This window comes from Canis lupus, chromosome 6, assembly GCF_003254725.2.
Source record: "Canis lupus dingo isolate Sandy chromosome 6, ASM325472v2, whole genome shotgun sequence".
Lineage (NCBI taxonomy): Eukaryota > Metazoa > Chordata > Mammalia > Carnivora > Canidae > Canis > Canis lupus.
Window position 1 is genome coordinate 17,038,700 of NC_064248.1, and position 14,875 is coordinate 17,053,574.

Below are 14,875 nucleotides of genomic sequence, written 5' to 3' on the forward strand. Positions count from 1 at the left end.
CCCACAGGAAAAGTTCAAATTACTGGGCCCGGCATCTGAAGCCTCACTCGGCCATCTAGATACTCCTATCAGGAGGTTCCACACGGCTTCCTGGGTAAGGCGGACAGGTAAGCAGGCTTTCAGGGGTGGCGCCGTCCCGCAAAGCCAGTCTGAAGTCACATAACGCACACTGACACATCTGATAGTCTCTATCAGATCCCAGTAGGTGCCACGGGTGGGGCAGTTTTCCTCTGAAGGCAGAAAGGTGAGGGGTGGACAAAGGCGACCTACAGGACAGGATTCCGCCGAAGATGCAGGCCGCAGGGGGGAGAGCTGGAGATTCAGGGAAGCCCAGAAGCCCCGTACTCAAATCAATGTTTTACGGGGGCAGGATCTGTGCCGCCCAGCAGTTTTCCCCTCGAGCGCACATCCAGATTGTGTTTGCACACTGGGGAGAATGAGGAGCTCTTTCCTGTAGGTATCTAGGGCTTCATCTGTACACAGGATCCCAGGGTACCCACGCCCGTGACGAAGGCGTGGGTACCCTCCCAGCTGCCAAGCTCGGCGGCTAGGGAGGGGGACCCAGCCACGCCTTCTCCGGTGAAGTCCCTGACTCACCTACCCCCGCCAGACTCTCACAAGCCAGGGCCGCCTCCGCCTCTAGAGGTTTGGTCGTGCCTCGCCCTGCGATCCAATCACTTGTGGGTGCGACTGAGGACTCGCCGAGGCTCCTCCCACGTCAGTTCAGGGAGGCTTGCGGCTGAATAGCCACTCCTCACTCCCCCAGGAGGTCCCTGGACGTCCTAGGGACCAATCCCGCTGCTCCTCAGAGGCGGCGTTTACTAGCGCGCCCAATCGTGTTCCACTTGCGGCCAGGCCACGCCCCCTACACGCGGGGCAAAGCGGACCCTCGGACCTGGCGCAGGCGCCTTGCAACTGCCAGGCGAGGGTCGCTCTAAGCCCACTGGGAGGCGCTGCAGGAGGACGCCCAGATGGGTGGAGGCAAAGCAGGCAGGGGTCTCTGGAGCCTAATCCCGTCCTCTGGCTCCTGCCCTCCCCCCCGCAGGTCCAGGGGCTGGGTCCGAGACTGCACCCAGGGCATCGCGTCCACCCCTTCTATGATTCGCGTCACCCAGCACCCACATGTGTGGTACTTTGGCCCGACGGCCCAGGCAAGGGCAGCTTGGAGTAGCAGCGACGACAGCAGCAGCAGGGGCCTGTGGGATCGAAAGCGGGATGGGCTGTGGCAGCTGGAACCCGGCCTCCAGGACTTGATTGGGGTCAGGCGCTGCTCCACTCCAACCAAGCTTCGGAGCCAGGAGCTAGCTTACCCCTTGAAACCAGGTGTCTGGCGACAGGTGCCACACCCAGCTCTGGAAGCTAGGCTTCTGGACTCGGAACTCTTAGAAATTTAGAGTTGGGGCCCAGAGCTCTTAGAAACCAAGGGTCAGGCTCCTCTGTCACCTCTACTGCTTCAGCCACCTAACTCCCTAGAAGCCAGGTGTGTTGATCCGGAGTCCCCAGTGCTTTAAGCTAAACTCTTATGTCAAAGGCTATGCCTTTTTCTGGGCTCTGCCCTGCAGCCTCTCCCCCTGCTTCTTCTCATAACTGGCTCCTCCTCATTTAACAGCCCACTGAAATGTCACCCTTTCTGAGACAGGACTTTCCCTGTTCACTGTATCTGGAGTAACAGCCTCCATTACTCAACGGTGCCTCGTGGCCTCAGGAAGGCCGATGGATGCCCACACACACCTCACCTATGTCCCAGCCTACCAGGCCCAGCTTCACTGCTTTGGGGTTAGGTACTCACAGTAATCCTTCCCCAAGGACAATACTGAGCCAGATGTGGGTGTTAGCCCCTCCCTGCCCACCTGTTCCTAAGGGAGAGTAGAAGGGCAGTGCTAGCCTGCTGTGGTCACAGCACCTGAACAGTCTGATCTGAGTCTTCCTCGGATGGGCCTGGCCCCAAAGATGGCCACGGAAAGAGGAGGCCGCCTACGTAGAGGCCCTGGGCCAGCTCTTCTAGGAACATACATGCACGGGGCAGTCTCCAAGCTCATTTTTCTGTTTGTCTTTTTTTACTTTCTTACAAAACCATGTGTCCCAGCCAAACAGGACGCTGCAGGCCTTCCCCCAGGCATTGTGGCCTGAGTGGAGAAGCCCCCATGAATGAGTGGCTGCCAACCCCAGAAGAACTGTCTGCCCCTCTGCACAGGGCCAGTGTGAGGAAGGGGGTCCAGTTGGAGGCTCTGTCCTGCCCTCCCCCCTCAGCTGCTGGGAGAGAAGGCGGACCCGGGTCCCCGGTGTTCTTAGAGCCTGTAAGGGAAGGAGGGAGAAGAGGGTCTGAGGGGAGGAGGAAAGGCAGGGGCCCAGGACGAGGCAGGCCAGGGGGCAGGCCCACAATAGCTCACCAAGAATGTGCAATGCTCTCAAACCAATGTGGCGATACCAATGATGACTGCCAGAATGACGACAGTGACAGACACACAAATGGCGATCAAGACTTTCTTCTGTGGGAGAGTTCAGGGAAACAAACTCAGAAGGGGAGGGAAGGCAACCAGGGCCTCAGACTAGAGGGGAGGGAAGGGGTGTCAAGGCTCACCTTCCGAGCCTTCTTCTGGTTCTCCAGGGCAATCTTGACATGTTCCTGCCCGCGTTCCACATAGTCTGCTGAGCTCAGGATGTTCTTCTCAATCCGGTTGATCATCTCCCCCTGCTCAGAGGAGGGGGACAGTTCAGGCAGGTAGGGATGACTGGGGGTGGAGAGCCCATCAGCTCCTCTGCTTGCTCACACTAGCTGCCTAAAGGACATTTTCTGGCAGGAAATGCAGCACTAACAAAGGTGTGGGGGTAGGACCACATCTGACCAAAGTGCACACTCCTGAGGGTGGCTTCCAGGATCCCTTTTATTATGTAGTCCCTTCTGCCCTGCTCCCTTACCCCCTACAACCTTCATTTGCAGTGGTGGCTTGGAGCCAAGCGCCTTAAGAAGCTCATACCTTGTCACAGAGGGTGAACTTCTGTCTCTTTGTAAATCTGTCTGAATTTGCTCATTCTTCTAGGCTTGCCTCTCAACAGCTGTGAAGCCCTCCCCAACCCTGCCTCCTCATGGCACTGCCAGCCTTCAGGTCCTGGTACTCCTACTGAATGAAATGCCTTCCCCATGAATCCCAGCTGCACAAGGGCATTGGCTGCAGCACTAGAGGCCGGCAGCTTACCTCACCTCACACAACGGGGGCAGCAGAAGAACACCACCTCCCACCCCAACCTCATTCAGATCTGTGGAGGCATGCCCCCTAAGGAGCATCTTTGAGTAGAACTCTTAGAGGTATAAGGGTGGATTCTATTGGTGGAGGAGGAGCCAGAGTTGGGCTACATCCTGGGTAGCTCAACTGGGAGACAGGGTAAGATGGTGAGTGTAGAGGAGTGGCCATTTGTGTAATGTGGAGGTGGAAGCAATTCTGGGGCTCAGCTACAGATGGGAGTGAGGGCCAGCCTGGGGGCATGGCCCAGCCTGGAGGGGGATGAAAGCCTCGGGGAGAGAGGCTAGAGAGTGGAGATGGACTGACAGACACAGTGGGGTTTCTGACTGAACACGGTCTCACATCAAGCCCAGCCAGCTGTCTTGCCCACCTGCATCTCCACTTCTGTAGCCAGGAAAGTGAAAATCTCATGAAGTTCACGGATGCTGCGTTCAAGCTGCTGTATCTCACTGTGCCGGGCTGAGATCTCATTTAGGGCCTGTCGAGTCACCTGCGTGTCCTTCAGGATCTGGGGAGCAGATAGGAATGGCCAGACAGGTCACAGGGAATCCAGCAGCAGATCAGAAGTTCCTGTTGAGCTTTCAGGCAGCCCTCAGGCTTAGAACTGGGGCCAGGACCTTGATGAGCGACCCTAGGCATGCTAAGTCATTCCCTTCCAGGCCTCTGTATTCCCTCAATCAAAGGGGACCAGGCCTCAGCGAAGATGAGAGTCCCAGAAGAGGGAGGCTAGCCATGACCACTCACATTGGATACAAACACCTCGCTTTGCCCACTGTCCAGCATCTGCTCCAGCTCCTCATCAGACACCATTCCAGCATTTGCTGTGAAGGAAAAGGTCAGGCTCAGAGCTGGGTCAGGTTACCTGACCCTGTAGGCCAGACACCACAACTCACTGATCTTCAGCTGCCTCCGAATCCGCTCCACATTCTTCTCCCGGTACTCGGACTGCATCAAGTTGCACTTGTTGATGAGCTCCACGAATTGCTGGGACAGGACCCCATGCTGATGATAGAAAATATAGGCTGGGCACCCCGGAAGGATTTGGCCTTAACATCCCCATAAGTATAGGGAGCAAACAGCATAAGCTGTTCTAGGAGCCTGCTGCCTTGACCACCATTCTCTAAAGGTCAAAGCCAAAGCCTTTACTAGGGCTTATAAGGCCCTATTGGACCTTCCCTTCCCCATTTCCCCTCTGACTTTATGTCCTCCAGCTGTTGCCTCACTCGCACCCTCTGACCACAGTGGACTCCTTCCTCCCCCCACCAAAGCCACCCCTACTTCAGGCTTTGGCATTCACTGCTCTTTGGGCCTAGAATACTCATGCCTCACAGAGACATACATACATTCATTCATTCATTCATTCATTTATTTATTTATTTATTTATTCACAGAGGCCTTTAAATCTTTATTCCAATGTCACCTTCTGAATGAAGTTTTCTCTACCTTATTAAAACTGCAACCTGCCTTCTCCCGTCACTCTCAATCCTCTTCTCCTCAGTTTTTCCCTTAATACTTAACTACCGTCTGGGCAGCCCGGGTGGCTCAGTGGTTTGGCGCCGCCTTTGGCCCAGGGTGTGATCCTGGGGACCTGGGATCGAGTCCCATGTTGGGCTCCCTGCATGGAGCCTGCTTCTCCCTCTGCCTGTGTTTCTGCCTTTCTCTCTCTGTCTCTTATGAATAAATAAATTAAAAAAAACCCTACGTTCTAAAATAGTGGGCATATTTATTATGGTGTGTGTCTCGCCCCACCAGAACATAAGTTCCATGAAGATTGGGCTCTTTGGTTCACTGCTGCATCCTAAACAGCTAGAAAAGGGCCTAGCACACAGTAGGCACTCAATAAATACCTTTGAATGCTTGCTGAACACCAGCCTTGCAGCTTAGACTAAAGGTATGCCTGGAGGTCAGCCCATTGCCCAGCTCTTACAGGTCCGGCTGGACCCTCAGCCTCTCACACCAATGACTACCACAGTTTCCCCCTGAAACATCCTCTTATCTTGTCCATTCTCTTGCTTCCTTCAATGTGCTCATTCCTTGGAGTTCCTTCCTTAGAGACATATTTGCTCTCCTGCCTTCACCACATCATTGTAAGATACCCAAACTGCCCTATCTTCAATCCAGGGTACTTTCTGGGCCCACCTACACCAACTCTGACCTCCAGGAACTCCAAATTACTCCTCCCTGGGCACCCAGACAAGGGCAGTTAGATCGCCTCAAATCTCCTCACTAAGATGTTGATTCAGTGACCTTCTCCCTCCAGGGAAGTTCCTCTTCTTGATTTCTTGAATTCTGCCCATGGGGCAGAGGATGACCCTGTCATATGGGCAGGAAAGCTCCCTGTCATTTATGACCTTTCCCTCTTCTTCCCTGGGCGGGGTTATTAGCTACCACACCCTACCTGAGTAATGTCTTTGTCATCTAGTCAAGCTTGACTCACCATGTTGGTTTCTAGAAAGCATGCCTTCCACAACCAAGCCCAGATCACATCTGGGGATTCAGCAACTTCTCATGAATGGAGAAGGCGACAGGATGTTAGGTGGATTGGGAGTCAGGAGACTTTGGGTGAGATTTTTTTTCTCTCAGCCTCAGTTTCCCCACTTGAAAATCATTAGGTTGGACTTGATGATCTCTAAGGGCCCTTTCCCCTTACTTTTGCCACCTAATGGTCTATGAAACCCTGCAAAATGTCTTAGTTCTGGGAATAATAAACCCACCTGGGTTTTTCTCATCCTCGTGTTGACTGAGTTATAATTCTCATCAGCTTCTTCATTCTGGGGCTCTATGGCTGTGGGAAGACACAAGGGGATTGGTGGGGAAGGAGATTTGATCTGTGTGGCTTCAGAAAATCATGTGGGAACCAGGACACAGGGCCAGGGCCATACCCCATCCATACAATAGAGAGGTGCTTATCTCCACAGAATTATTTTGGGAATTATATTTTATCATAAATGACTAATTATGAGCCTCTGACGGTAGCTCAAGTGTATTTTTCTTTGCAATACTGAGCCACACAGTCCCCAGATATACCAGGAGCTGGGCAGGACCACAGGGAAGGGTCTGTCTGAGGTCCTAGGGGCTCACCCTTCAGCTGTGCTCGGATCTCCCTCCCCAGCTGTTTGATCTCCTCACGCAGGTTCTGCAGGTCCTGCTTCATACCTGAAGAAGAGAAAGCCATGACTCCCAGACAGCGGCTCCTACCTCAAACCAACCTGCCTGGCCACCACCTGCACGGAACTACAATCCCCACAATCCCTCTGGCTGAGCATGCGTTTGCACTTGGGGTTTCACTCACTCTCCTCGGGAAGGGGCGTGGCCAGGATGGTGACCTGCTGCTTCTCCAACTCCCGGACTTTATTCTCCAGCTTGACAATAGTCTGTCGAATTGTCCGGACCTGGGGAAGGTGACCGAGAGGGCTGAGGGAGATGGGGGATACTCCGGACCGCGCTGCTCCTCGGATCATCCAGCCCCCTCATGAAGACAGGCGGAGACCCCAGCCTCTTACCTTTTGGAAGAACTCCTCGTCCGGGCTCCCCAGCCGTGCCGTGCCCGGGTGTACCACCAGCGCGACCCGCTCCTTGTCCTCATCGTCCGAACTGTCATCCCCCTGCCACGGCCGGGGTGGTCACTGGCATCACTTCCCTGCGGTTGCTCTCTCCCCGCAGGACTCACAGACTTCCGGGTCTTTCCTTCCTAGCCCTCAGCCACCCCTCCCTGTCCCGAAGACCGGGAGTCCTGTATGCCAGCCAGACCCCAGCCCGTCCGCCCACCCCCAGCCCTGCAGCCCCCTCTCACCTGTCTCAGTTCGTGGGTCCGGTCGCGCATGGCGGCCCGAGCTCCCTCTTCCCGGCGCCGGAGCCCCGAGGGCCTCGAGACTAAGTTTGGAACTCCCGTACCCCACTCACACTCTGACACTGACACTTCCCTCCGCCCTCACCCTGCGGACCCCCGGGCCCCCCCACGAGCCACCAGAGGCTCCGTCCCGGGCACCATCCACAGTCAGTGGGAAGCAGCCGACCCCGGGGACCCCCCAAGATTCCACAGGTTGGAATTCCCTTTTCTTCCCCCCCTCCCGTCCCCGTAGCCTCGGCCCCGCCCCTCTGGGATGATCGGGGCATGCGCACGGGGTCGCGTCTCTTCCTCGCCGGAGGGAGCCTGAGGTCGGAAGCTGCGGCGCCCCGAACGGAAGCAAAGCTGCCAGGACGTGAGAACCCGCCCCCTTCGCCGGAACTGTCGCATCTACCAACGGAAATCTAGTTGCCAGACCGGGTGGGAGTGCGTCATTGATACGTAATCTCAGAGGCCCTGCATCTCGCATCACCCCATGGTGCCCCCCCACGTCACATGACCAGCCCGGTCCCACCCTCGCGGACCTCGGAACGTGACACTTTGATTGTCACGTGCCCCGGCGCTGTCAACTCCGTCTCTGGAGCACCTTTCTCCCCACGACGTCTCCGGGACCCTGGCGCCCAAGCTACGCCCCTCCAGCCCTCGCGAGGCGGGGCGGGGGCTGCTGACTACCCCCAGAGACCGTTTGAGGCAGTGGGTGGTAGGACCCTCGCTGAATTCGGCTTCATTTTCTTTTGGGTCCAGGGACGTGGGCAGACGGAGAACTTAGAATTCGGGGCTGTCAGCATCATGGGACCTTGAGATTCAGAAAATAATAAGATCCAGCGTCAGAGAATTGCAGGGTTTTGTAGGCAGAGAATCTGGGGGTGGAAAGTGACCTCACCCAAGGCAGAAATCTCTCCTCCCGCATCCTCCTGGCGCAGCCTCTGACAGGTGGGCGGCTGGCGCCCTGCATGAACACTGCAGTTCCGCCGCACTCACCACCTTCCGAGCATAAGACCATTTCAGGGCAACTAAAGCTGAGAAAAGTGTCTGTATTACATTGAGGAGTCTGCCACTTAACATCTAACTCCCTCCCTCCCTAGCATCTGGGTCTACCCTCTGAAGCCCGCAAAAAAATCTGCACACATTCCCCATTATAGTGGACCGTGGGCTCTTGAGGTCAGGGCGCCGCAGTCTTGTTCTTACCTGAATCCCCAGGGCCTATTTCAGTACCTATCACATATGGGCCCTCAATAAATATCTGTGGACAGAACTTTAACCTTTCATGTATCTGAAGATAAAGCTTGTCTTTTGGGCTTCAGCCTCTCACGGTGACACTGCCCTAGCCCACTAGATGGTCATTCATTCAATGGATATCCATTTATTGGGCACTTATTATGGGCCAGAGACTGTTGTAGGGGTCGGAGATAAATCAAGGCCTAACTGACAAAAACCTTTCACTTGTGAAACTTACATTATGTGAGACCAGTCTCCAAGGCCACAAAGTGAGTCTCAGCATAGCCAGAATAAAAATCAGGTCTCCTGGATCCCAGGACTCTTTCCAGAGAACTTACATGAAGGTTCAAGCAAAAGAAAGACTGGCCCCTCTCTAGTATGTCCTGGTAAGGAAATCTGTATTGTGATCAACTCTGTGATTGAGTTGCTATGGATTTCTGGAAAGTCATGTCTTTGTCTCTGGGCCTCAGTATCCCATCTGTAGGATAGATGGCATAGCAAGATGGAGAGATCATCTTTAGATCATCTTTCCCTGCTCTAAAGTCCATTGATTATGAGGTTGGAAAGTATAAACTGCTGTCTGATTCTATTAGAAGGGCTTTGATCCTTCCCTTCCCTTCTGTCCCCTTCAGAACCCAGCTCGCCTGGGGTAGGGAACAAAGGAGTGAAAATGGTGTGCTGCTCTGATCAACCTACAGGAGAAATGAAGGGTTGGAGGGTTTTTCCAGAGGCCAAGCCCTGCTCCTTGGGGTCTCCTGGAGATCATGAAAGGTTTCCCCACTCTTGGGTCTTCAATGTCAGCCTCCCTGCCTCCCTGCCTCCCTTTCCTTCTTTCTGTCTGTCTGTGTCTCATACTCTGTCTCAAGGGGCGGGGGGGAGGGCAGTGGAAGGGCTTTAGGAACTTGGACTCCCAGTCCTGAATAACTTAATGATCTTGATCTTGAATAACTCGTTGCTCTTCTCTGGGAATTAGTTTCTCCATTTGACAACTTGGTCTGGTGATTTCTAAGGTAAGAATTGAACAGTATCAGGAGGCCTGGTGGCTCAGAGGTTGAGTGCCTGCCTTCGGCTTAGGTCATGATCCCGGGATCAGGGATTGGGTCCGCATTGGGCTCCCTGCGGGGAGCCTGCTTCTTCCTCTGAGGGTGTCTCTGCCTCTCTATCTCTCTCAGTCTGTGTCTCTCATGAATAAATAAATAAGTCTTTTTTTTAAAAAAAAAGAATTGAACAGTATCAAGTGAGGTGAGAAAGACTCTGGAAAGCTCCTATGAACTACCAAGGGTTGCCCACTCTCGGGGCTGTTATGATCATGGACTCCAGCTATCTCTAGGACCACCAGGCCCACTTGCCTCTCTGTTAGTCTCTTGATGGTTTGCTTCTTGGTTCCCAGCTTTGATCTAGAGTTGTTGGTGCCTTTGTTAAATTTCCCAGGACTATAATATTCATTATTGTATTTGTGGTCTCTGGGTGGGATCACAGGGCTTTGGAATGGTGGCTTAAGGTCGCAGGAGGCTGAGCTTAAAGCCTCATGGAGTGGTATGTAGAGACAGTGGGGAGCACCGTCTCCTGTGCTCCTGGGGAGCACAGGCCATGCAGGGAGAATAGCTCTGGGGATGGAGCTTCCAGAGCTGAGCCCTTATCTCTATTTCATGGTTTTGGGCGTTATTCCTCTTGGCCCCTCTGAACAACCTTGATGAATGTATTAAGCATACTGGGTCTGGGAGGGGTAGATACTAGGGACGTGTGTGTTTTCCTTCCAGCGTGCAGGAAGGTCAGGCCCTACCCAGTCCTGAGGCATGGTGGTCTGTCCTGTCTTCTCCACTGCAGGTCCATCCTACCAACATCCTACCTATACTGGAGCCAGAAGCCCCGGGCTGGAATCCCAGCTCCTTCACCTCATCACACAATTCTCCAAGGCAAGTTACATAACCTTGCTATGCCTCAGTTCCCTCATTTGAGAAATGGGAACCATAACAGTACCAACCTCATAGGATTGCCAGAAAAATTAAATGAGATGATACGTGTAAAGTGAATAGAACAGAGTGTGGTACAGAATAAATGCTATGTATGTGTTTGCTGCTGTTATATGCTGGTGATGATGGTGATTGTTGCCTGAGGGTGTCAGCAGTGCCAGTGTCTCCGCAGGGATTCCACTCTGTGGGTTGTTCAGATTCTTCTTCCGCTTTCCATCTGTGCCTGACTGTGCATCAGATACCAGGCTAGAGGCCTTGCCATGGTCTGCACGTCTCTCCTGTTTCGCCCTGGATCTGACACACCATATATTTTAAAGTATTATTTATATTTATTTTATATGTTGTCTGTCTTTACCCCTTCCTGTCCACCTACCAGAATATAAGCTCCGTGAAGACAGGGATTTCACCTGCATTATTCACTGCTGTGTCCCCAGTACGTCCAACACTGCCTGGCAAATGGTAGCTGGTAAATAAATATGAATGAATGAATGAATGAATGAATGAATGAAATTACTTTCTAATTTAATTTTTATATAGCATTTACTATGTGCCCAGCACCAACATAAGCACCTTGGAAATACTAACTCATTTAATTTTCATAGCAGTTCTATGGGATAGGTACTGTTACTGTCCATATTTTACAGAGGAGGAAACTGACCCACAGAGGTATTAAGTCATTTGCCCAAGGCTTCACATTAGTGCAGGACAGAGTTGGGATTTGAACCCAGAGAGTGGAGCTCTGGGTTCTGTGAGGTTCTCTTGAGCTCTTATCCACTCCACTATGATCCAAGGAAAACGTGGGTTCCCTGTGTCCACCTACCTTTGGTAACTTGCTGCCACCTATTGATGCCCTGCTCATCATCTGTGGGGAGGAGGGGGAAGACTTTGCCTGCAAGACTGAGCCTTCTCCCCTCCTCTGTCACAGGGTCTCTCTCCCACACCTGCTGGGTGGGGCTGACCGCTGGGGAGCCTGTTTGTCCTCTCCCATCTCCCTGTTTGCTCTGTCCCCAGAAGCCAAGGATATCTATGCATGTTTCATATAAAGGGCATCCGTTTATCCTACAAGTCTCTGAGGCTGTTTTGTGCCAAGCCCCCACAGCTCTCTCTTCGTGATTATGTTCATGGCCTGACCTTGACCACTCCCTAGAGTTCTACCTGAGAACTTCTAATCAAACGCTACATACACTCTTGTGACTTTAACTGGCATGCATATGCTAGCTCCCAAATTCGTGTCTCCAGGCCTAAGTTTTCTCCTGAGCTCCAGACTTCTGATTCCACTTGCCTACCGGACATCTCCTCCTGGAGGTCCCATAGGCACCTTAAATTCAACCTGTTTCAAACAGGATGCATCGTCTCTCCCCTGAGACTCTCCTAAACAAGCTTCTGTTTCTCCTGTTGCCTCTCCCTGTGGGTTATTCCCGATCACGTGTGCCATAACCTTGGCCTTGAACTTCATTTTAAAGGGATGGATCACACAATTTGTCATGATAAGCTCCCCTAAAAATACTAGAAGAAAATATGGAAAAATCCTTTCTAACACTTGGAGTGAGGAAGCCTTTCCAACTCCATCTCAAAATTCTAAAGCTATAAAAGATTAATACAGTTGTCTACCTGGAAAAAATCTGCATGGCAAAAAAACATTAAAGCAAAATCAAAAGACAAACAACAAATGTAAGAAAAAAATATTTGCAATTCTTATCATATACAAAGGGTAATCTTTCTACTATTTAAAGAGCTTCCTCATATTGATAAGAAAGACCAACAATTTAATAAAAACTGGGCAAAGAACATGACAGATCACAAAAGAGAAAATATATAAGGTCTTAAACACATATGCAGATGTTCACTTTCACACATAATGAGAGAAATGAAAAGACAATACTGAAATACCATTTTTTCCTTTATTGCATTAGCAATTTTAACCCATTTGTCTGACAAAACACTCTTTTGGCAATACCATGGGAAACTTGTTGGTAGGAATGCAAAATGATACAAATCAGACAATATTTATCAAAATTATAAACTTATGTACACTTTGAATCAGCTTTCTCACTTGTGAAAATCTATCTGAAAATCTATCTGGATCACTTAGCTATTGCTTCCCAGGAAACCACCTTAACACTTACTGGCATAAAATAACAATGATTTATTGTTTCTCCAGATTCTAAGAATGGTCAGATGGTTTTCCTGCTGATCTTACCTTAGATTACTCAAGTGGTAGCAGTCAGCTGGCACCTCAGCTGGGGCTGGATGGCCCGTGATGGCTGTCACTCACTAGTATGAGACCTTAACTCTGATGGCTCAATCAAGGGATGGCTAAGCCACTCTCTCCATGTGGTATTTCATCCTGAGTTTGTTTAATTGTTTGTTTATAGGTAAGCTCTATCCCCCATGTGGGGCTTGAACTCACAACCCTGAGATCAAGGGTTGTATGCTCTACTGACTGAGCCAGTCAGGTCTCCCAGCCTGAGTTTCTTCTTAGCACAGTGTCCTCATGGTTCCAAAAAGGTGAGAGGAGAAGCTGCAAAGTCTCTTGAGACCCTGCTCAGAAGCTGTGTGACATTGCTTCTGCCATATTCAATGAGTCCAAGCAAGTCACAAGTCCATGCCAGCTGCAAAGGGGGGGGAGGGGAGAAACAGAATTTTAATTCACTGTATATTCCTATATTTCCCTATATATCTTTCCTATATTTCACTATAAGAAATGACGTATACATCGGTGTTATTCTTTGGATATTGTTTGCAAATTTGTCCATCAGCAGGTAGGCAGCTGTCAAAAAGGATGAGGATATTCATCACAAATAATGTGAGAGTGCTTTAAAATATCATTAGTCAAATACCAAGATGTGGAATGAGTTATCATGCTACTGTGGTATAAGAAAAAAGTGTTGGGATGCCTGGATGGCTTACCGGTTTGGCGCCTGCCTTCGGCCCAGGGCGTGATCCTGGAGACCCGGGATTGAGTCCCGGGTCGGGCTCCCTGCATGAAGCCTGCTTCTCTGTCTCTGCCTCTCTCTCTGTGTGTCTCTCATGAATAAATAAATAAAATATTTTTTAAAAAAAGAAAAAAATGTGTCAGTGTGTGCATGCATGCACACACGTGTATATGTTTGCTTGTATCGTTAAATCCTGGAAAGTTACAGAAGAAACTAATAAAAGTGGTTCCCTACAGATGTTTCCTGAGAACAAGCTGGCAAGAACAGCTGTCAAAAGTAAGAATGTTCACTGTAAATCTTTTATATTATTTAGATTTTTGAATCACGTGCAAGTATTACCTATTTTAAATAATCGTATCAAAGAAAGAAGGTACATTTGAATAATTTCAAACAAAGAAATATGTCTTAGTCAGCTTGGGCTGCTATAACAAAATACCACAGGCTGGCAGGCTTAAACAACAGACATTTATTTCTCACGGTTCCGGCGGCTGGAAGGAGAAGATCAAGGGGCCTGAAGATTCAGTTCTTGGAGCGGGGTCTCTTCCTGGATTGCAGATGGCTGCCTTGCTGCATGTTTGCAAGAAGAAGCCCTGAGGTCTCTTCCTTTTCTTAGAACATCTCTAATCCCATCAGAATCTCCACCTTGTAACCTCACTTAAATCTAATTATCTCCCAAGGGCCCCACATCCTGATACCATTACAGCAGGAGGGGGGGCGGATATTAGGGCTTCAACATATGAATTTGGGGTGGAGGGCACAGACATTCAGCCCACAATAGAATACTATGATCAAACTTTCATTTTACAAGGACTCTGCCAGTGGCCATGTGCAGGGCCATACAGATGGCTGTGCCTATGTACGCATGGGGGCTATCACACAAGAGAGGCACCAGCCACATCTTAGACACCTACATATTTGAATATTTATTACAATTGTCTGGCAGATGGAGGTAGAGCATATTGAGGAAGGGATACCTTTTTCTATTTGCACAAAGGCACAATAGGGGTTGGCAATAGCCCTGGTCAGGAGAAGATTGATTGGGAAATCAGTTATGAATCACCCCCTGGCCAAAAATAATGAGGTGATGGGACGCCTGGGTGGCTCAGTTGAGCATCTGCCTTCGACTCAGGGCATGATCCTGGAGTTTCAGGATCAAGTCCCACATCAGGCTTCTGGTGAGGAGCCTACTTCTCCCTCTGCCTGTGTCTCTGCCTTTTCTCTGTGTCTCTCATGAATAAATAAATAAAATCCTTTAAAAAAATTATAATGAGGTGGTTATGGAGCATCCATTAAAGTAACAGAGTCTATCAGACATTGTTGCAGTTTGGAAAAATTGGTAAGGGAATCAGAGGGACCTAGATCACTCCTGGATATCTGGCTTTTGCTATAGGTGGAGGCAAGTTTGCTCAAATAAGAGAAATTATTTAAATAAATCACCCTATAGGGGCGCCTGGGTGGCTCAGTCAGTTAAGTGTCTGCCTTTAGCTCGGGTCATGATCCCTGGGCCCTGGGTTGAGCCACATCAGGCTCCCTGCTCAGCAAGGAGCCTGCCTCTCCCTCTCTCTGCCCCTTCTTCTTATGCTCTCTCTCTCTAACAAATAAAATCTTTTTAAAAAAATAAAATAAATTGCCTATTAGGAAATGTAAAAATACTATTTA

General features: G+C 50.6%; 1 protein-coding gene across 1 annotated transcript; it reads right to left on the reverse strand.

The window, feature by feature from the left end:
• Positions 1-2,035: 2,035 nt before the first annotated feature.
• On the reverse strand, positions 2,036-7,413 carry STX4 (syntaxin 4). The gene is made up of 11 exons (XM_025415917.3): positions 7,036-7,413; positions 6,746-6,847; positions 6,535-6,634; positions 6,324-6,398; positions 5,957-6,027; positions 4,136-4,244; positions 3,987-4,063; positions 3,613-3,750; positions 2,582-2,692; positions 2,391-2,489; positions 2,036-2,295 (listed from the first exon to the last, which is right to left on the reverse strand). The coding sequence occupies exons 1-10, from the start codon at positions 7,063-7,065 to the stop codon at positions 2,409-2,411; spliced, it is 894 nt and encodes a 297-aa protein (XP_025271702.1). The 5' UTR covers positions 7,066-7,413; the 3' UTR covers positions 2,036-2,295; positions 2,391-2,408.
• Positions 7,414-14,875: the final 7,462 nt, after the last annotated feature.